Source organism: Drosophila subpulchrella, chromosome 3L (genome assembly GCF_014743375.2).
Source record: "Drosophila subpulchrella strain 33 F10 #4 breed RU33 chromosome 3L, RU_Dsub_v1.1 Primary Assembly, whole genome shotgun sequence".
Classification (NCBI taxonomy): Eukaryota; Metazoa; Arthropoda; class Insecta; order Diptera; family Drosophilidae; genus Drosophila; species Drosophila subpulchrella.
The window spans coordinates 8,672,343-8,695,722 of NC_050612.1; the positions used below are offsets into that span (position 1 = coordinate 8,672,343).

At 38.0% G+C, this 23,380-nt stretch overlaps 1 protein-coding gene across 1 annotated transcript; it reads left to right on the forward strand.

Annotated features, from left to right (window-relative positions):
- The first annotated feature begins 2,943 nt into the window (after positions 1-2,943).
- On the forward strand, positions 2,944-13,018 carry LOC119553259 (homeobox protein cut). The gene is made up of 4 exons (XM_037863548.1): positions 2,944-3,384; positions 3,766-5,248; positions 8,700-8,771; positions 11,367-13,018. Exons 2-4 carry the CDS (start codon positions 4,424-4,426, stop codon positions 12,177-12,179), a joined length of 1,710 nt encoding a protein of 569 aa, XP_037719476.1. The 5' UTR covers positions 2,944-3,384; positions 3,766-4,423; the 3' UTR covers positions 12,180-13,018.
- The last annotated feature ends 10,362 nt before the right edge of the window (positions 13,019-23,380 follow it).

Here is a 23,380-nt window from a genome sequence, read left to right on the forward strand (position 1 = left end):
AAAGGTAGCAAAATGGGGAGAATTCTCGTACCGTCGAGAGTCATAACGTAATAAGGAACCCGAACGGGAGCGGATGGAAAGCGGGCTGGAAAGGAGGAAAAACAGGCAACGCAACCGAAACTGCAACTGAAATGCTGCGCAAACAACTTTGAACGTCAATTTGTCAACTTGGAGCGAGAATTGAATGCAAAAAGCTTTGCGCCACATCGCTGACGTCGAGTCGTTTGCCCTGACGCAGTCCGAGCCAATTTCGGATGGGGTCTAATGTGCCGCAGTCACGCTGCAAGCCAACTTATTTTTGTGGATTTTAATGGCGATTAATCACACTACTTTCTGGCGGATGTCCGATTAACAACGGCATACATTTGTTTCAGGATTAAACAACAAATTTGGGGTTTTAAAAACTTTTTTTTTGGTAAATTAAAGATAATATTATTGTAAAGTAAAGAAAAACAAAAGAGAAAATCAATAAGAAAATACCGAAATATATTTAAATTGAAGTACTAAAAGAAATAAACTAGATATATGTATATAGTTTGAGAACACAAAAACCTTAAAACCAACATAGACATACAGTGGCGGACAAAAGTCTACGAACGACGCCCTTTTTTGGAGTTTACCCACTCCTATAGATTTTACAGGAAAAGTAATGATGCAGTTTGGTTTTAAATGGTAATAATATACCAAAACCAAAATTTTATTCTTTTTCATAAACTACTTTTAGAGTTACAAACTAAAAACTTAAAAAAGGCACTGACAAAAGTGTACGTACGATTTCTTTTTTGGCACTTATATGATATATTATTTATTAAAGAAACAAAGTTAATATTTTGTTGGACCACCATGGGCATCAATAACTGCCTGTAATCGTCTGTACAAAGCACATAAATAAAGGACAGAGATCTTGTTTGGTGGCTATTTCTAATTTCAAATAATGATATATTTCAGTAATTAATTTAAATCTGTAATTTTAAGTACAAATTTACTTGTTACAACCAATTTAAAATTGATTTAAATAAAGTCGTGTAGGGTATAAAGCTGTCCGTAGAACCGGTTCCCTGGCGAGGTGCATGGAAATGTCAGCTTATTACCGTTATCGTAGGTGCGGCAAACACGTCGCCGCAACTGCGACGGCGACCGCGGCAGCGACGCAGCTTGATAATGAGCCGTTAAGACAGACAGAAAGGAGAAGAAGACGAGAAAGCTTCCGCAATGCAAAACAGCTGGGCCAGAAAGAGAGGGGCGACTGTGCAAGGCGAAATGCAAAACTGATAAGAGAAGTCCGCTTAAGTCGCTCTAATTATGTGAGTAAATACATACTAACTTGTGTATGTGTGTGCGTATGAGACATCGAAATTCGGCGAAATCATACAAAAGATTCGCACGTGGTTTAGGACACGCAATGCGAGGGAGAATAAGAAGGAGATACATGCATACGTGCATATACGAAATGCGGGGGAGATGAAGGAAGACGAAGAGAGTGCAGGCAAATGCAAAAACAAAATGCTGCCTACGTGAGCGACAGCTCACTCCATACACACCTCTCCCTCACTCACTCCGCCCTCTCGCTCACACCTTGCGATTAACAGGCAGAAATAAAGGTGTCGTTTGGAGATCGAAAAAATAAATACCCTATTGTATTATGGGCATTTGACTTCCTTGAAAAATTATATATTTCTGTTTATGTCCCTTTAATAGCTTTTTATAGCTGATGCCACCTAAAACCAAAGAGGTTTCAATTAACTTAAATCGACGCATAAAAGTATGCTAAGAATTTCTCCTCCATAAAAATTAAAAATTTTTTATAAAACGTTATTTAATAGAGACATTTTTCTACATCAAACATTATTTTATCACAAAAGAAAACTATTTTCAAGAAATCTGAATAAATTATTAACTTTACATTAAATGAAGGACTATCCGAAATGATCCTCTTTAAGGGTATAATGAAACAGAATACCAAAAAGGCAAACCCGAAAACCTCCAAATTCTCCGTGAAATGCAATTCCTTTTCGATTCTTTTTCTGTTATTTTGCTGACTCGCTAAATTTGTTACTGTGTTTTCGAGCTTTCTGGTGTTGTTGTTATAATTATTATTATTTTTTGCTTTGTCCAACAGCAGCAAAAACAACGCCAACAGTGGCAACGATAACAACTTCTCAACCGTGCTGATGAGAGAAGTACGTGAGAGAGGGAGACGGAGAGGGCGAGTGAGAGGACCAGGCAGCAACAATATTTACAGCCTTAGCGGCCAAAAGCACAGTGGGCCAAAAGTGGGTTATAAGGGTGCAGAAAAATGGCTATGTATGTACCATAAACTAATGTTAAAACGTCAATGGTTTGGTTTTAAATTATTTTAAAAGCTTTATTTTTCTTCAGCCAAGAACTGAAGTTTTTAAAAATATTTTTACCCATTAAGTAGAATAGTTTTTAGATTTAGATTTAAAAGCCTTTACACACTAAGAAGGTAGTATTCAGCTGTGAAGTTTTATTCTATCGGTGATTTAAAACGTGCAATTTAAAGTACTTAATAAAGGCATACATATAAGGGTCTAAACTCTTAAGTAGGACACACAAATATTAAGCTAGGATAAACCTTTTCCAACACGAATTTGTTCTCGAGTATTTATTTAATTTGACTGTATTAGGTCCCCATCAAATTTAGTGCACCATATTTTCCCATCCTCTATCCAACTTGCAACAAGTGAACTGCCTTCGCCACACTGTGCCTTGGGTGGCTATTTAAAAATAGGTTTTCGCCCAGATGTCTGTGTGTGTGCCTGTTGGTTTCCAGCATCTCATGGTCGCCGCCATTTGGCAGCCGCTGCCACATGCGCAGAGCGATCGGATCGGGCCCACTGTGCAACGTGGGGCTGTTGACGACAGCAGCAGCAGGCAGTCGCAGCAGCAGCAGCAGCAGCAGCAGCACCGATCGCAAGTCGCGACACGAGCAAAGCGAACGGAAAGGTGTGCGGGCCAAGAGGCGCGGGAGCGAGGGGTAGCGAAGAGCAAGTGACGAACTTACGGCCAACAGCAGCAGCAACAACAACAACGGCAACCGGCCCGTTTGGAGCAGCGCGCATGCCACACACAGTTTAAATATGTGAAATTAGTACAAATCGTGATTTCAACAGCGAACGACGAGCGGCGAACGAGCGTCGACGAAGTGGCGACAAAAAAAGCACGAGCGAGCAGCAGCAGCAATAGCAATTGCCACAGGCAACAACAGTGGCAGCCCCAACAACAACAATCGCTAGGCCAGAAAAGCAGCAACACAAGTCACCTCAGTAACTAAAGCAGCAACCAAATCAAGTGATAACATCAAGCGATACAGCTGCAGCAACATCCGATGCCACAACTGCAACACAAAGAGCAACGCAAACGGTAACACTAAGCAACAAAACATGCAACGGCAGAGAAAAACTTATAGACGGAGCAATTACAACAGACACAGCTTCTGACAACAACAATTAAGAAGATACACCAATTAGAAAAAGATAAACTACAACAAAATCTCATTTGACTACACCAACACTTACACCAACAGGTGTGTGATACAAAAAAGAAGCCCAGAACAGCAAGTTTAGCCATAACAACACCAACAGTCACACCAACTCTTACACCAACAACAAAAAACACACCAACAACTACTCCAAACAGTTAAACAAACAAGAACACCAACGAAAAACAACAACCAGAGAGACCCAAACTTACAACAACCTTGGTGTTTGTTGGTGTGCTCCCTCTCTCTCTCTCTCTCTCTAGTGGCAACAACAACACCACACTGGGGCGCCTACAACAACATGCAATAAAACAGCTGATAGCGACGGCAGCAACAACAAAGCCTGGCATTATCAAGCGAGCAACAACAGGTCGCGAAAAAAAAAAACAAGAAGCCCGCCTGCTGCAGCACTCACACACACACAGCGAGCACAGTGAAGAGCGGGTGTGTGTGTGTGTGTGAGAGAGAGAGGCAAAGGCTAAAGGCAACGGCAAAGTCGCACACCTTTGCGTTGATTTTGGACGTCGCGACACGGCGCTCACCAGTTGGCGCTTTCGCTCTCTCCCGCTCGCGCTCCCCATCTCTCTCTCCTTCGCACAAAGTGCAGCTGAGCTGCCGCTGCCGCCGCCGCCGCACTTGCCGCTGCCACAAATACAACACAAACACGGCCAGCTGAACGAACGCTCAACGCTCGCCGCCGCCGCTGCTGCCGCCAGTCGAAAGTCAAAAGCAACGTGTTGTGGACGCTTTTTTCGTCGCGTCGTTGCGTTGCGTTCTCTCTCTCACTCCTTTTCCTATCACCAACACACACACACACACCTTACAACCGCCCACCGCCCACCGCCCACAACCCACCCACCAACCCCCCCACCCCCTCGCAGGCTGGGCAAAACTTTCACCGCAACAACAACCACAACAACAATGTCCAGCAGCGCAGCAGCAGCGCAGTTCAAGCTCGATGCCAACTCCAATGCCATTGCTTTGATAGCCGATGTTGCCTCGCTGCCACTCCCACTTTCGCCCACTGCAACAACAACGGCCACGGCAACAGGGACGGGGACAACGACAACAACAACAACGCCAGCTGATCGCGTTGAATGGTCCCGCTCAACGATCCTCAACTTCATCGAGGACTATCGCCGGCAGCGAGTCCTTTGGGATCCCAACACCAAGGGCTACCACATCAAGCAGACCAAATACGAGGCCCTGAAGCTGCTAAGTCAGAAATATGGCACTGAGATACGATCCATAAGATCGAAGATCAAATCCCTGCGCAGCTCCTTTCATCGGGAACATGGAAAGGTCCTGAGCGGCCGAGGTCGCGGGGTCATCTATCAGCCCATGTGGTTCGCCTACGAGGCGATACGCTTCATTCTGGATGGCGAACGGGATCAGGATCAGGTGCAGGATCAAGATCCAGATGGTGAGGCGGAAACGGAAGCGGACGAGAAGCTAACCCTGATGCACAGTCTGGACCTGGAGCAGCTGAAGGCGGACAAGCTTGTAGATAGGGACATTATACTGCAGGTGGAGCAGCAGCAGCAGCAGCACGACGAGCTTACCGCTCGCATTGCGGCCACTGTGGCCGCCGTCGCCGCCGCTGCAGCCGCCGCAAATGCCCGGGATCTGGAGCGGGAACGGGAGCGGGACGAGCGGGATGCCGCTGGCGATTTGGATACCGCTCGGGAAATGGAACTCGAGGAGGCGGCGGCAGCGGGCGCGGTCGAATCCTCCTCGGCGGCTGTGGTAAGTGCTATCTATGTGTGTTTTTTATTTTCAGCCAACCCAACCTCCACCTATTTTGCATGTGTCTCTCGGCCTTTTTCCCCCGCTCCGCCCCCTCATTTATTATTATTTTTTGTTTTTTCGTATTTCTTTGGAGCTGTGTGTGTGTGTGCGAGTGGTTTGACTTGTTTTGCGGCAGCAGCCAGCACACGCGCTGCTGTCGCCGCCCGCCGTCGCAGGCGTCGCTGTCTAGCGGTTCGTCAGCAGCAGCGGCGCAACCGGTGGCGCACAGTGGGGCCAAAGATGGGGATAGGGGAAGCCATCAGGTGGTCGCTCCACACTTTTCTGGGTTATTTTAGGCACAGTGCTTCCTTAAAATTCAACACTGTTCTAAAAGCTATCAGCTAACTGAAATCTAAATTGATTCTTAAGCAATTACAAACATAATTTTGTATTGTTTTGGTTTTATACTTAGCCACAGAATATAAAGTTTATTAAAGCAATGTAAAAACTTAAAAAAACATTTTACTAATTTCTGTAAATGTAATTTATTTAAAAAACATGTTTATGCTTAAATAGGGCCTTTCAGAATATATCCAAATATTTTCTTTTATTTTTTAAAATTGAAATAACTGAAATCAAAATTGATTCTTAAACAATTACAAAGAGTATTATTTATTGTTATGGATTTACACTAAACCACAGAATATTAAGCTTATTAAAATAATGTAAAATTTCTTAAAACTTTTTTCAAATTTCTAAAAATGCAACTTATTATAAAAATATGTTTGTGCTTATCCAAAAATAATTTTTCTTAAAGTTTTAAAATTGTAATTGCTTATATGTAAGTAAAGGGACAACATGTCGTATGAGTAATTTTGGTTTGCACTTGGGTGATGTAAATATTAGTACTTTGCTCAAATATTTCGGTTATTGTGTTTTTTAATGTTCTATTTCTTCAATCAGTCCATAAATACGGTCACTTATTGAATTCAGAAAGACCTTAACCTCTTTTCTTTGTACACATGGCGTATGATTGATATTAAATGGCGTATGATTGATATTATAATGCGCCTTGTGGGCCACTACAAAAATTGAAAATAAATTTCCAATTCATATATGTCATCAGAAATATATGTTCCAATTTCAAATTTATATAAATGTGCTACTGGTAAAAAAAAAAAACACATTCGTTATTAATAAAAATTTTTTTTTTTTAGCTATATAATCTAGAGACAAACTAGCATAAAATAGATAGTGCCCACTGTGCGCGGTAGCTGCTATTGCGTTGCGCCTGATAAGCGAGTATTGGTGTTAGTGTGTCAGTGTGTGTGTCAACTGGCTTTGATTTGCGCTGCCGCTTCTGCTATACACAGCGCCATACCTACATACATATGTATGTATATCTATAATGCATACACATGTGTGTTGCATCAGCCGTAGAAATCGGCGGCCCCACGTTTTGCACCGACCACGCCCCTCCGCCCCGCATCGATGCTCCGCCGCCCCCGAGCAGCAGTAGCTCCAATATACATACGAACACACATTCGAACATACAGTGGTCGGCATAAGTATTTTGACAAAATAAAAGTTAAGTATACTCATAACTTGAATTTACTTCTTGTAAACTATAGGCATCAATGGAAAGGTAATTTCAATGCCGTTTGAATGATACAATACATTTCTTTACCCATTCAGTACTTATTGAAAAGGACGAATTTGTGTAAATCAACTTTGAAATTTAAAAAAAAAACTTTTTTCCTCGTCTTGAAAACTTAAATTTTTTGATGCAAAAAGTTTCTTCAAACAAAAACAATAGTAACTGCAAAAAGAATTTTTCAAAAATCATTTTTCTTATATTTTTTATGAATTTTTGAAAGTGACAATGTCGGAAAAAATTTGTATGAAAAAGACAAAAATATGGCTCAAATGCCTGTTTTTAAGCATTTTCAAAAATTCATAAAAAATATAAGAAAAATGATTTTTGAAAAATTCTTTTTGCAGTTACTATTGTTTTTGTTTGAAGAAACTTTTTGCATCAAAAAATTTAAGTTTTCAAGACGAGGAAAAAAGTTTTTTTTTTAAATTTCAAAGTTGATTTACACAAATTCGTCCTTTTCAATAAGTACTGAATGGGTAAAGAAATGTATTGTATCATTCAAACGGCATTGAAATTACCTTTCCATTGATGCCTATAGTTTACAAGAAGTAAATTCAAGTTATGAGTATACTCAACTTTTATTTTGTCAAAATACTTATGCCGACCACTGTACTTGGCAATATAGCAAGTTGCTGGACTGCGTTTTTTTTATTCCTATGTCGCCTCGTCCGCTCGTTCGGTTTTATATTTGATTCGATTCTCTCCCAAAAAAAGTACGAGACTTTTGGGCAGAAGCAGAAGCTCGACCAGTAATCGGGGAACTTCAACTGCAAAGTGAGCTTTCTCCAGAGCTTTGAAGAAAAGCCTGCAATTATGCCCAGTAGCTAGTTCGATCGGCGTCCCGGAAATATATTAATCTCTAGTTAAAAGGCAGTATACTTTATGAAATATTATCACTGCTTATTATTTGAAAGTAACAACATAAATTTTTCAGTACCAAAACCTATTAATTCGGAGATCGCACTGTAAGAAATATCATAAGTATTGTAAGAAATATCATAAGTATGTATACCTTGACCACCAACCAAAGCTAAGTAATTATTGGGTAATGTAAATCTTCAACTGTAACAATTGTAATTCGGGAGATAACGTTTTTTCGGCGATCATAAATGTCTTGTTTATTTCATAGTTTCCTTGTAATATCATACCCTCTGATACATATCTTTAGATAACTCTATCCTTAAATATTATTGACGAAGTTGTTAAAGTAATGAATATTATTTAAGAATATAGAAAATGTAGAGATAGAATTTTTGGAATTCCATTTCAATATCATTACTAATTTAAGGAATTTAAAATTTTTGCATAACTCACATATATAAACATTGTTTAGGGTATTGCCCAGTCGATGCTTTGATAATTCCCCCATTTCTTGTGTTAATTTTCGTCTCTTATATTTCTTTGGTCAACTGTCTCACGTCCGTCTGTGGGTCTTTCCACCAGTTGGTCCACTTCGGTGTTGAGTTGGCTGCTGTCCCGCCCGTACCGCCCACGCCCCTGAACCCCTAAGCCCCCGAGTCCCTCCCCCCAACCACCTCGTCCCGCCGTGACTAATTTAATCGCCAGCGGCTCGACTTGCGAGTCTGCATCTACATCCACTTTTGCGTTTGCTTTTTTATTAGTATTCTAATTTGTTTTCTATTTCTCTCGCGTTTCTCGCTTTGCCTTGCGTCTCTCCACTATTATTATTATTTTGTTGTTCTTTGTTATTATCTGTCTGGCGAATTCTCCACACTGGCATAATTGTATTTTGTATTTGTTGTTTATTCTACGGTCCCCGCTAATTCTGGATTTCTTGTTCGATCTTCGCAGACACGTTCCTCTTCCGATTTGGATGGCGAGAATTACTGCAATATCAGCGCCGAAGATGTGAAAACAGAAATTGTAAGTAACCTACCGCTGATTGTTAATCGCACTTTAATTGATTCGACAGGTTGGGGTTATTTTTTGGGGGATTATTTAACCTTTTTTGATCTCAGACCCTGAAGTGTTTTGTCAAGTGGTCTGTGGGTGTAATTAGAGAATCATTTTTGACACGGGCCTGGGGTTCCAAATCTTTTTTGAATAATGAATGTATTTTGTATTAGGAGAAATAACGATCATTACATTATCTGGAGTACCTAAATTAATCATATTTTTAATTATTTTATTAATCGGCTTATATCGTGTATAATTATAGACAACAATTATAAAAGTAATCTAAATTTAGAATGTGAAATAAACTACTTCAGAATCCTAGAATATATTTTTTATAAATAAATTATAATATGGCAGTAAAAATCAGGAACTGATTTGAAATCCGGTTCACGTGTAGACCCCTTTACTTAACTCCAATGATATAATAAGTTGATCAGTCATTCAAGATCCAATAACTTTTCTAATTTTTCTGATTACGAGCGCAGAGCGAATAAAACGATTAGATTTCCAGCCGATAATTATACTTATTAGATAAGGCAGCAGTGTTCAAAATTCTGTAACTAACTTAATTCGATGACGAATCTTATCAATTTATGACGTCCACAACCTGCACATTGACCGTCGAAACTTTTTAATTTCTGAAGGTCATTGGTGTTGCCAAGGCAGATATGATACATCCCTATATCTCTCAAGATAAGCCTTTGAGTTGAATGCATGTGAGTCACTTGACCATTTGATTACACAAATTTGAACTTCATGAACTGAATGCCAAACGGTGCCCAAAAATGTTTGTAATAAATCTTATTTCCATTTAAATATAATATTAAATGGTCCCAAAATAGCCTGACTGAGAAAGATCTCACTTCCGATACTTTCCCAGACAAGGTTGTGCCCACAAACGATTTAAATGACTCGATTCTGGGGGCTTATCAAAGTAGCCACATGTCCCAGACCTCCCTCCCTTCAGAAACTTGGCAAACCCATGGATTGAATTGTTTATATTATTAGTATACAAACAGATGCGCGTCTAGTAGATAGTTGATGAAACAACACAGCGATGATTTCGTCAGACGTTGATACTATAAATGTATAGGTATGGTAAAACAGGTTCCGGTATTTTTTGACGGGCCCATCTTTAATCAAAATAATTAATAGGGCTGATGAAATACGGAATAGATTTACTTTACTAAAGGGAAGAGCCCATCCTTCGTAAGCTTGTCTAAGTCAATGGGGGAAATTGCGTTTAATTTAGATTGGGCATTTAACCTTCAAAATGGAATAAACACACCTAAAGGTTCACATATAGATGACTCAAATCAATAAAGTTTACTTTTCAATAAAAAATGACTGAAAATAACTGTTGAACCATAAATAAATAAATAGAAAATAAATTAATAAAAAAAACAAGGAAGAACGCTATGGTCGAGTACCTCGACTATCAGATACCCGTTACTCACCTAAAGGGACCAAAGGGAAATGGAGATATGCAAGCAGCAAAGCGAGATTTAAATGCGCCACCTACCGGCGGAAGACAGATTTAAGCATTGTGGGCGTTAGGGTAGGCGTGGCAAATTTTTTTTTGGATCAATCGATAGGCATTGACGAGACCAATACATTTCAGTTAAAATTTTTAATCTAGCATAAAAATTGTGGGCGCCACAGGCTTGGGCGGTTTGTGGGCGTTAGAGTGGGCGTGGCATATTCGCATAACAAACTAGCGCTGCGTACAAGGCTACGGAATCTAAATCTGAAATCCCAATACTCTATCTTTGATAGTTTCCGAGATATCCGCGTTCATACTTACGATTTTTTGACGTTTGTGGGCGGTTTGTGGGCGTTAAAGTGGGCGTGGCAAACTTTTTTTTAAGTCAATCGATAGGTATTGATGAGAACAATTCATTTCAGTTAAAATTTTTATTTTAGCATCAAAACTGTAGGAGCCACAGTTTTGGGCGGTTTGTGGGCGTTAGAGTGGGCGTGGCACTCTACTGAAACAAACTTGCGCTGCGTAAGAAGCTCAGGAATCTGCTCGCCAAATCTCAATAGCCTAGCTCTTATAGTTTCCAAGATCTCAGCGTTCATCCGGACAGACGGACAGACGGACAGACGGACAGACGGACAGACGGACATGGCTAGATCGACTCGGCTAGTGATCCTGATCAAGAATATATATACTTTATGGGGTCGGAAACGCTTCCTTCTGCCTGTTACATACTTTCCGACGAATCTAGTATACCCTTTTACTCTACGAGTAACGGGTATAATCACCGAAGATAAAAAACTTTAGATTGGTTTAGACTTTATTTAGGTGTTCCTAAAACTTTACGTGTTTTGTATTACTAAGTTGAAAGTTAGTAAAATGTTTTCCTAGTATAGTATTTTAAAATACAATAATTTTTGGATTAACTTGGAAGTTTTTGTGGTCCTTTTTCTTATTTGTATTTTCCTATTTGTATAAGTATGGAATTTTATTGTCTTCGAAACAAGTGCGTAGTGGATACTTTTCAACGCTGTCTAAAACACATCCATATTTCCCCCGCTTTTTTCGCTTTTCCCCTCCAGATCGAACACGAATCGGAGCTGGGGATGCTGGATCGACGGACGAGCACGCCGTCGCCCATAAATTACTACAAGCCGACGGACCTGACGTACAACCACCGCAAGCGCAAGATGGGCGTGGAGCACGTTTTGACATTGACGCCCATCAAGGCGGTGGGCGGAGCGGCGGGGGCGGGCGGATCCGCTGGCCAGCAGCAGCAGCAGCAGCAGCAGATGAACCACAGCCAGCTCGCGTTTCAGGCGCTCCAGCAGCACTTTAGCCACAATCACAGCCTGAGCCTGAGCCACTGCAACGGGCAACCGCAGCAGCAGCAGCAGCCGCACCACCACCACCACCACCAGCAACATCAGCAGCAGCAATCGTTGCATCTGCAGCAGCAGCAACAGCAACAACATTCCAGTAACATGGCACAAAAACGTGATCGTGATCGTGATCTCTCAACGTCAAATGGCAACGGCAACGGCAACAGCAACTGCAACAACAGCGGCAGCAGCAACAGCAACATAGCCGGCCACACCAGCAACACCTCGCTGGACCCAGCAGCAACATCCAGCAATTGCAGCTCCGGCAGCAACAGCAACACCACGCCCCCCAAACCGCTCATCGGGGGCGGTGGCCTGAGTGCCAATCATGTGGACGAATATGGGGTATTCGGGGAATACGTGGCCATAACCATACGCAAACTGAAGACATCCAAGTCGAAGATCGTGGTGAAGCACCTGATCAACAATCTGCTCTACGAGGCCGAGCTGGGGAAGTACGATCAGGGGATGCCGGCCAGCAAGGAGCCACCGCAGCTGTACAATATGCAATAGGGGTGGGAAATACCGTCGACGGGACCACCAAAATATCTAGACAAACTAAACGGGGGAGAGACAACCAACGCACTAGTCAGCAAAGCAACAATGGGTCAAAACCAGAGCCAACAATTCTAAAAAGAGAAACAAAAACCTGGGGGTTTAGCACACGGGGTAGCGGGGGACATGAGCATTTCATTCAGGGACAAAGACCATATAAGTACTTTATCTATATACATTTATTAACACATAAACGATATCAGTGAGTATATCCGAAGTCAGTCAGTCAGGGGAGTGCAGTTGAAGTAGGGATGAAACAAACATACCATTAATTAAATTGAATTAATTATAAATGCTTTACGTTAACTGTGTACTTTTATGCACACTCCCATATACACGTACATATTGGTGTATATACATTCTACGTTTATAAATATATTTTTTATGATTATCGTTTTTTGATTTCACAGGCGTTATATTTTTGATTTTCGTTTTATTATATTTACATTTGGCAATAACACTTTGAACTCAGGTGCCTTTATTTTTTTAGTCAATTAAGCCTTGTTATCTTATGCATAAAAGCGAAACAGCAAACAAATGAGAAATGATTGCAAAAAATCTACATGTAAAGCAAATAAATGAAGCCGTAACAACATGTAAATTTAATTAACTTTTTATCGCATATGCAAATCCATATGTATAAACTTAATTCTGTAAATAGTCTAAAAAAAACGAGAAGAGAAAATAATGAAACATGAAATGTGCAAATCTTAATTTTTGTTATGCATAACTAATTTGATTCGAGCGAAGGGCTCCAAATAAAAATGCAGAAATGTTGAATTTCATTTTGAAAATGACACGACTGAGTTTTACTCCAGTGCAGGAAAATGTGTGGGATTTTTATGGGAATCGATTTATAATTACAGATTTTCTTTGATGATCAATTCCATGGTTTTTCAGGATATTAAAAATGGTGTTTGGTATTAGTTTGCTCATACCATGTGCCACTTTATCGGTCAATCACGTTGTCTATTTGGTAATAAAACCATAAAATTATTATTATTGTGTATTATCACAGCTCCAATCCTTAGCCATGTAAAAGGGTTCGATTGTGTGCCCTGTATTGCCTAATTATTCCGACTGTCAGCCATTGAGCAACTACCGCCCAGAACAATGAAGCTCGTTGTTCGCCCTCGATGCGTTTATTCATATTTATACTCGTATTCACATTTACATTCACATGCTCGTCGAGGGTCTCGTCCATAAATCACATACGCTCTCAACTGTATCAAAGAACTAGGCAATCCAAAGGAGGGGCAACAAAGCAAACATTAATTGCTAAATAAACAATTCAAAAATATACAAAAATGATAATAACTAATTTAGCTTTTATGGATTGCCCTAAGAAAATTTCACTCTTTTAGGGCATTTTGTTTACTCATCATTTTAATAGCCTTGAAGATATGATAATATCCGAATGGTTCTTAGAAAATATTCTTTTTTTTTGATCGTTTTGGATGAAAAACACATCCCATCTTTCAATTAGGTCAAAAGTTTGTTCAGTTCAAATAATTTTTAATGGATTTTTAAGGTTGGATTTTAATCATAAACGCAATTGATGACGCAAATTGAACAATCAATTTTCACATCTATTAAGTAAATAGATATTAATTCATAGTTAACAACATTTAAATCCCGCTAATATGCGATATATAAATAGTAAATGACTGAATACACTATTAAATGACGAATTGTGCTAGTATTAGTATTTGTGTTGTATTCATTTTCCCATTGATCAGCGATAAGTGATAAATTAGTTCCTTTATAACTCAAACAGTCTGTTTGCACTATACAGTGTTAAAAGTGATAAATGGAGCAATATAATGGCAGTGCTTAATCCCATTGATCCCGCATTGACGTAGGTTTCCGCTCTTAAAAGAAAAGCAACCACCTACTGCTTTTAGCTGATCAAAGAAAAGCTCGAACACAAGGTAAATATTTGCACTCGAATCAGTTTCGAGAGTAAATAGTTTCGAGACGATACAATTCCAGGGCGTCTATAGAACCAGTAGGTTATTTAAGGTCGTTGCTAATCATCTTTTACTTGCCCTCCCCGAAGCAATTGCCGTCAGTGGTAAATAATCTCTACTGGCGAAAGAATACATTGTACATTGCTGCAGCTCTAAGAAGTCGCCCAACTGTCTGGAAATGCAGATTACGTTCATCCACAGCTCATCCAATTATAGCTCATTCCAAAGGTTCCTCTTGCGGATGTGGCATAGATATTGCAGGGCATACTACTTCTACTACGTGAACTCTTACAGATTAGGAGGCGACAACTTAAATTTTTGGGATAACTAAAGTTAAGGCTGAAAGGGTGGTTAAGATAAAGTAAGGTAAATATATTGTTTCATTAAATTGGTATATATTTGAACATTAAAATAATTTTTCAAGTTTTTAGTTCAGTGTTTAAATTGACATTAATAACAAAATAGTTAGTTTAAAAACTTTTGAAGCCTCTCTCGATGTAAAACATCTTGAGGTAATATTTATAATTACGCAGATCATTCAAAAATTGAAGAACCAATTAAAGTTAATCACTATTGCCATTTATTTTTACCTTTTGGTACAAAAATTTGGGTGACACCTACCATATTTGTGTAATAAAATTAAATGTTTTTTAAATATGGTGTTTTAATGAACACATCCTTAAAAGTAAAATGACAATTTTTTGTTTTTACTTTGTAATATTGTTGTAATACCTGTATTTATTATAACATACTTGTATGTGCTGTTTGAATACTTAAATATATATTACTTTATTAATTTAAAATTATTATAAGATTTTTAATTTATTTATATTAATAATTATTATATTATTAGCTATTTTCCATTTATTCATAATGATTGTTATTATATGAAGACTTAAGAAGTCGGCCTACCAATGATATTCCCAATAAATGGCAGCCCTTAACTTTTGTGTAATTTCCTTCACGACTGATAAACATCTCGAGTTGTGTTTGTCGTTTTATCACAACTTTTGACGAGCTGCGACTACAAGTAATCATTGCAGGCAAATATCAATCATGTTCAAGCACATACCCCCTCCCCCCATATATATATCTACGTACATACGACTATATACGTGTCAGTATCCACACTGCCAATTGCCTTCCGATAGAGGCGTCGACATCCCCAAGTTCAGTTCGTAGAATTCGCCCAGTTTTTCTACGAATCCAACTCGATCGTCTGCCACTTGGTCTCCGTTTTTTTTACTGCACAGGGGCGTAGTGCTGGGGGATACATATGTGTGCGGGGGGCGAATTGGCCTGAAGCTTGCCATCTGGAAATGACGCAATGTTTTCGAAAACACATCAACACCCGAGTTGTCGGTTGTCGTTTCTGCTACAGCTTTTGTTTTGCTCGTTGCGATTCGTTTCGCTTGGCAAAATCAACAGCAGCTACAACAACAGCGATTACAATTGTTAATCTATACAGTATATTTTCTCATATACAAACATAATTCGCGTACATATACATCGAGTAAACTAATGATAAATTCTAGTCGCGTACTAGACAATAAATGGGACTGATTGTTACACTAGAACAAAACAAAAGTCAATAAAGCACCATATTTAACTAAACCTTTATTGGAAAAGATTTTGAAATGAATTTAAGAAGTCTGGATCTAACGGAGATACGAATTTCTATAAATATTATAAAAAAATGGAAAATTAAGATTATTTGAAAGAAATTTTCTTTAGGAGAAGATAATCGACTTTGATTCTATATTTCTACAACTCAGGCTAAACACACTTTTAGGTGTAGTTAGGATACCTATTGAAAAGGGAAGACAGTAAGTATCAGTATACATAAGTTGTATTTTTTTGTATTTCTTTGTACTATATAAAAACCCTGCGACCTAAAAAATATTTCATATGTTTTATTGTTGGTTAGTCAATGCACTTTCAGTTTATTTCTTTTTATGAAAGAATAAATAGTAATAAAATCCCTGAAACTTAAAACAAAAACTAATAATATCATATCATATAATATCAGTTAGATAATGGATTTGTAAATTTTAAACTAAAGAAGATAAATATTTTACAGTGCCTGAGCTAGTGCCAAAAGAGGACTACGACTTTGCAGTCAATGTTGCTGCTGTTGTTGTGGCAACTTTTGTTGCTGTTCTGTTGACCATACTGTTATTTACAAGTATTGCCGGTTTGGTTTTTCTTTGTTGCTGTTGTTACTTTGTTCGGACGGATTTTCCTTAGCTACTGTTGCTTTTGGGTCTGTAAAGTTTTAAAGTTACCACTTGGCTTTCTGGGTTTTTTATTTATTTTTCCTTTAAACATGGCTGATATGTTGCTGGGGTGTCAATGTTTTTCGTACGTTGTATATAGTACTTATTCCTATCTTCTTGCTTTACTACATCTGTTAATAATTCTGTTATTGTCTTGTTTTAGTTTCTTCGCTTTTTTTCTTTCGTTTTTTGTTGCCGCTGCTCTGGGGGCCCCATGTCAGCAATCAACAGTTTGCCATAAATTATTTTTGCAAAATGCTCACGCTCCAATGCGACCCCAGGGAGTCAGCACACACACACTCAATAATACATATATGCAGGGAATGATAAGCTGCGAAACATATATATATATGGTCCCATTGCGATTGTCGCGCAATCGAGCATTGAGCAAGTCCCCGAGCAAAACCCCATCCCCATCCATATCCCCTTGCCCATTTCCAGCACCATCCCCAACCCCTTGTCAACCCCATTTTCCAACCCATTCCGCCTCCATTGTGCTGTTAGCCTCTAAGAATATCTCCCGCAAGTCGGGAGATAAAGATAATAGTAATAGTAATAATACGAGAAGCCAGTTCCAGAGCCCTGCATTTGTCACTCGAGCATTGAGTAAGGTTGGAAAGTGTTGTAAATCAATTAGGCAAAAGCCTTCGCCGCCAGTTGAAAGTAAGGCAACTTACTGCGTAGTACACAATGAAAAATACTATATTGAATATATGTATCTTTACTTATCAGTCTTACTATTACAATAATAATTAAATATATTTTAGAGATACCAAATCAAAATCAATCATGATTCATATTGTTCTTTCATGTTTTGTTTTAATGCCGATAAAAAATATTTAACCTTAAATATATGATAATAGGTGTTTCTGCTGAGATGAAAAACAAAACTAAAAGGTTATACATCACTTAAAAATTCGTATCGCATTTACTCAAATTATCAAACTAATATGATATAACATTAATATAACTTTCAAAGTTGTCACAGAAATGTGGATCCCATTTTAAAATTATTTTTCGGATAAATCTTTTTTTAAGATAATCACGAGTTGCTGATGATTATACATTTAATTTTCAGTGTAAAGCTCCATAAAAATTGTAAAGTGGGGGACATGCACTGCCATTATGATTTATGGCAAAGCAAAATGCACAAATGCTGTTCGATCTGCTAGGGGATTGCATCTCCTGGTCGTAAATAACCCAGCCGGAACCCTGGAATGGCCATCAGAACTGGCCAAGAGCTAATTTGTTGCCCTAATGGGACACCAATCAGGTGGGACGCAGGTGGGAATAGCTGCAAGTTCTGCCTGGCTGTCCATCTATCTAGATACATTCATAAATAAATCTATTTTCGATGGAAGGAAGTCTCGGGCAAGTGCAATTTATTACCAAAATGCTGACGCATTTAAGACTTCTTCAGCATTTCGTTTCAATTTCCTTTTCAATGTAATTTATTTGCTATTATTCTTCCAATTGAGTTAGAGTTATTTTGCGGAGTAAGCATTTAGTTAGGTATGTTTGAAGCTTGCAAACGATTTTTTGTTAGTTTTGTAATAATTATAAAACAATAAAAGTACAATAGTAGTGAATGTTTATTATTGTTAATAATCAATCAACTCCAAACCTATTGAACAGAAAATGGGATATGATAAAAAAATACATTTAATATGTAATATTTGATTTGTTATGGACAATTTTAAATTTATTTATTTCTGACATTCACCAATAAAAATGAGTGTAGTTTATTTGTAGCTGTTTGTAATGACAAGCAATCAAAAAGCCATTTGCTGAAAATGTCAATAAAAATCGAACAATTTTAGTAAGCGAGTGTGGCAATCTGTATCAATTTAATTCGGTTTAATTTGCTGCTGAGATTGTTATTTTTGGACTCACGCAAAATATTGATCTAAAATGAATTAAGCCGCAAAAATATTTCACATTCTCTGATATGGTCAACCACTTAAATACACATTTAATAATGCAAACATTTTAATGTGCAAATAATTTAAGATAAGACTAACCGGATTTTATAATGGTAGGGCGGTTCTTTCACAACATTCAGAAATGTTTTTGAAAATATTTTTGCGTACATATATTGCCAATTACTTGTTTATTTTTACCCTTGACTTAATTTGTCAAGACAAAATTTCATTTTTGCATGGATTTTCGTGTTGCCAACCGAACAAAGGTTCCACTCAACTCATCTGCTTTTTCATTTCCCGCAGCTGTCTGGTTTCGTTATTATTAACAACAAAAAAATCTCTCAAAAAATATGAAAAATAATTAAAAACCTATTAAAGTCAGGGGGCTAACAAAAACAGGCAAAACAGCAGAGAAACCCAACAAAAGTGAACAATAACGAATGAAGAACAGTCAAATCAAATTACCCAAAATATAAAGAAGAAGGAAAAATAATAAAAAATCATTAAATGCACGAAATGGCAGAGAAATGTGCCATGGCCATTAAGAATTATATGCCCAAATAAAAAAGAATCAAGAGTCGAGCCGTGGAGTAATTATTATGCGAAGATCACGTATTCCCATTTTGCAAACGCAAACGAATGTGGCTAGGACGGTGGAGTGGTGATTGGGGATATTCTACTTATAAAGGGGATGCCAGGGGGCGTGAATGCAGGCCACAATAGAAGGACCACGATTTATGCGACCAAGCACAGGCTGCGAAATAAAAACATAAAACCAGACGGGGATTGAGTGGAAAGCTCCGATATTGAAAATACCCTCGTCGATTGGGGTAAATGCTTAAATTATGGCACAATTTTCAGAATCATATTGGAGAAATTACATATTAATAAAATCGTTTCAAATGAGTAGGGCTTATGCCACCAAACAAAATTTTAATTTATATGGCTTTTTTTGAAGGAATACCTTTTTAATAAACAATTTTTATATATATTTCCAAATGTTGTCTAAATTAATTATTACTATTTGCCTTATTAGTTATTTTTGGATATAACTAGTTGTGCTAATTTTTGTTTCATAAATTTTTCAAGATGCTCCGGAGATTTTTTTCACAATAATTAATTTTGTACTTTCGCATTATTAATAAAAAAAACCGAAAAAATAGATCAATATGGGTTACATTTAGGCCCTAGTACATATATTAAATAGTCCATAGTTCTAGAGACATACTAATGTTAATTTTTACTACATTTCTTATGTTCTTAATTTAACAAAACATTTTTTAAAAATAACTGATGATTACCAAAGCAATTTCTTTAAAACAGTGGCATTTTCATAAGCTCAGTTATGAAAATCTTACCCATATGGTAATTATATTGTAATCGTATCATTTATATAATTTTTCATATTTCTACAATATTTCAGGTCATGAAAATCGACAATCATGTCGACCAAAAGTTCTTAATCAATGTAGTTATCGTACTTTAATTAATGATCAGTTTTCTTATCTTCAGTAATATCCCCCACTTGAAGGGTATAGAAACCCCTAATGCCAAAGTGTAGCAAACAAAACAAGTGTGCCGGTGCATGTGAGTGAGTGTGCCTGTTTGTGCTGGCCAAAAAAAAATTTCAATTTTGGTTTTTGTCCACATCCACATCCACATCCCCATCGTCGTTCTCGTTCTCGTCCATCTCCATCTAAGCACCCCGACACCTTGCCCGCCCCATTATCCTCCATATACATATAGGGTGTACCGTTCCCAAAACCGAAGCCCCTTCCGCCGGGCATCCCCACACCCAGTAATTGGCTCAAATTACAGAAACTCGGCTCCGACCGCAAATTCAGGCCCCGAGCTCGGCTCAAAAACATGCCCAAACCCGAAACACCGAAAACCAGACCAAAACCAAAGGCAAAACCAACGCCAAAGTCCGTCCCGTTCCGACCACGACTCTTATTATTGTCATGGCACACAATATTGTTTCCAAAAATGAAACGAAACGAAACAAATACGTGACCAGAAATTAAAGAAAAAAATAATAACAATAAAGAAGGCAGCATAAAGAAGGCAGTGGATGTGGCAGGGAGGCTGAAATAAAAACAAAACTACGCCAGACCCCGAAAAACTGTGCAAAATAAAATAAGGAAACAGCAGAAATCGCGTTGATTTGAATTTTAAAATGTTTCATGGCATTTGTTTTGTTTGCCTTATAACCACCCACCCCCGAGATCCCCCGCTCAGTTTTGTGGTCTCGCTGTGCTCTGCTAACTTTGTTTTTAGACACAGTGGGCCTTAAAGTCACTAAAGCGCTGGAAAGATGGGAATACAGCTGAATGATACATCAAAACAATCCACGTACAAACATCTGTTTTGGAAACTGTCCTAACATTTTCCTCTTAATAGAACCGTTTAGATGAAGTATTTTCACAATTTCTTATCATACTATATGACTTTTTTAATCGCTCGGAGTATTAATATTTTTAACTCACTAGTTTGCATAATTATTTTAATCTAAGCTGCAGGCACTAAGAATTTTTTAATCTTGTTCAGCCTTTCCATTATTAAATAGACGCTGTATTACTAATAGATTTTTTAACGTTTAAGCTTTTAAAAATTAAAAGCCAAAACAGAATAAACATCAAAGGATACAACGTACAATTTAAGTTTAATATTTTTATATAAAATATTTGTATATATATAATATTATTATCATCCTGGGGGGCAACCTTAAGTGCTAGGTGTTAAATAATGTGTGTGAGTTAAATAAATGTTTTCAAAAAATCCTCCATAATTAAATAAAGAAAAAAACAGTTTAATATATTCAAATGAAGCTAAAAATCTGAAGCTAAGCTGAAGAAAACTGTTTACAAAAAAATTGAACATCAATGGATACAACATACATTATAAGTTAAATATTATTGACTTCTGGGAGCGTCCTATCGTTTGCCATTTTAATTTTCATCTCTAAATTTATGTTTGTTAAAAATTATTTATCATAAAATAGTATCAAAAATAAACTAGTTATCTGTTTAATTTACTTTACCAATTCACACCTGAAGTTCGCAATCCAAAAGTAAGCTTTGCCTGGTGTTATATTTTTGGCTGTGGCAGCCACGGTGCCCATTGGTAATATCTATGGTTATCACTAAAAAAGTTTTACACTGCCATTTTCTGTCATTGTTGCTGGTTGCGTTGTTGCTGTTGGTATTCCTGGTGTTGCTGCTGCCACATCCAGTTGTAGTTGTTGCTCTGTGCCATTTGGTGGGCACAACTTTGCAGCTCACTCCTCTATGTGTACATATATACAGGGTATACAGTGTATATATAGACAAACTGGAAGCCGCAACAAAGTTGCAAGGCAGCGCTGTCGACGTCCCAGACCTTATGCCTTATGTAAATTGTAAAAAAAAATTGATAATGAAACTTTTCAACGCAATAAATAATAGCTGACAAGGGACGGCAATCGTCGGGAGAGAGTGCGAAACAGAATCGGTATGGGAATCGGAATTGGGGGGGGGGTTTGATATGGAGATGGAGAGGAAGCTATAAAGGAAAGGCATGAAATTCTACGTTTATTATTGATTTCGTGTTGAATTTTTGATTATTTCTATAAATAATACGGATGGGAAAAGGTGGCGCATTCTGGTTTTGGAGAGGGGTGCCATAAAGGTACCCTTGTATAGTATATATGGGTGAGTCCCTAGCCCCCCTTTTGGCGAACACGACACGTGCGATGTTGATAATGCCGCCTAGGTCAAGTTTGAGCGTATAAGTAGTACTCCTCTTATTATTCGAACAGAAACACGGCACACACCCGAAATCATTTACACAACAAGAAAACATTCAATACTAATTGTTCTTTATTGTGTTGGGTATGTTAAACACGCATCCAAAGAATACCGAACCAGTAGTGAACAATAGTATTTCAAATCTTATATTAAGAAACCAGAATTATATTTAATTGTCATATTTATTTGGAATTTACTTAGTTAACCTATGGTATTATTTGTTATCTCAGGAGAATAAATATATATTAAGTTATAAGAAAGTATATCGAAATAAAATTAAAATTTGTTCTAAAATGTCTTTCATTTTATTGCACGATGTATAAGAAACTTTTTATTTGGAGCTAAAAATCTGAATGGAGTGATTGAAAAATGGAGAAAAACATTAGGATGCTGCAGGCTTCCAAGAAACATAAATATGTAGCATCCCAAATAGCAAATAACTACTTCTCCGAACCCATTTAATTTTTTTCGGTGCACTATCATCCACGCACCCAGCTGCCTATTTTTTATGATTATATTTTTACTTTTCGGCGCTCTCGTTTTCGCGTATCGGCATAAAACTGAAAAATAAACACACATAAAAAATAACAAGAAAAGAAGTCGTCGTAGTGGAGGAGCAGCGGCTAAAATTGCTATGCAAATAAAGAATATGGCCTCCGCCCGCCGCCGCCCACAGGCGCCCACAGTCACGCCCCCCGCCCCCCAAGACCCGTACACCCGTGAAACCCATACATATATGCTCAGTGTACATCGTACACCTATGGGGACACACAGCCGAGATAAGCAAACACTCCCCGCACACAGCACACACAACAAACACACACCTGGGCCACATCGATGCTTATGAGTTGTGCACACATAAACACACAGCAACAATAAAAATGGGAAAAAAAATAAGTAATGGCAAAAGGTGTGCCGGCCATGTTGTCGTCTTTGTCTTGGCCCCCTTTATATACCCATCCCTCTCGCTATCAGACCCGCCAACGCGCAATAAAAAAATATTCTAAGGCAAGACCCAAAACAGACAAGAAACAGCAACAACAAACAACCAAAAACTGCTCGGCTGAAAAAAAAAAAATGTTACAAACAAAAAACTATAAACAACAAAAAGTCATCAAAGTTGAGTTTCGCTTGGGGTCTCAGTTGAGCTGATAAATTTTGTACCCTTTGCCCCAAAAAGCAAAAGCAGAAAAACACTTTTCCTGC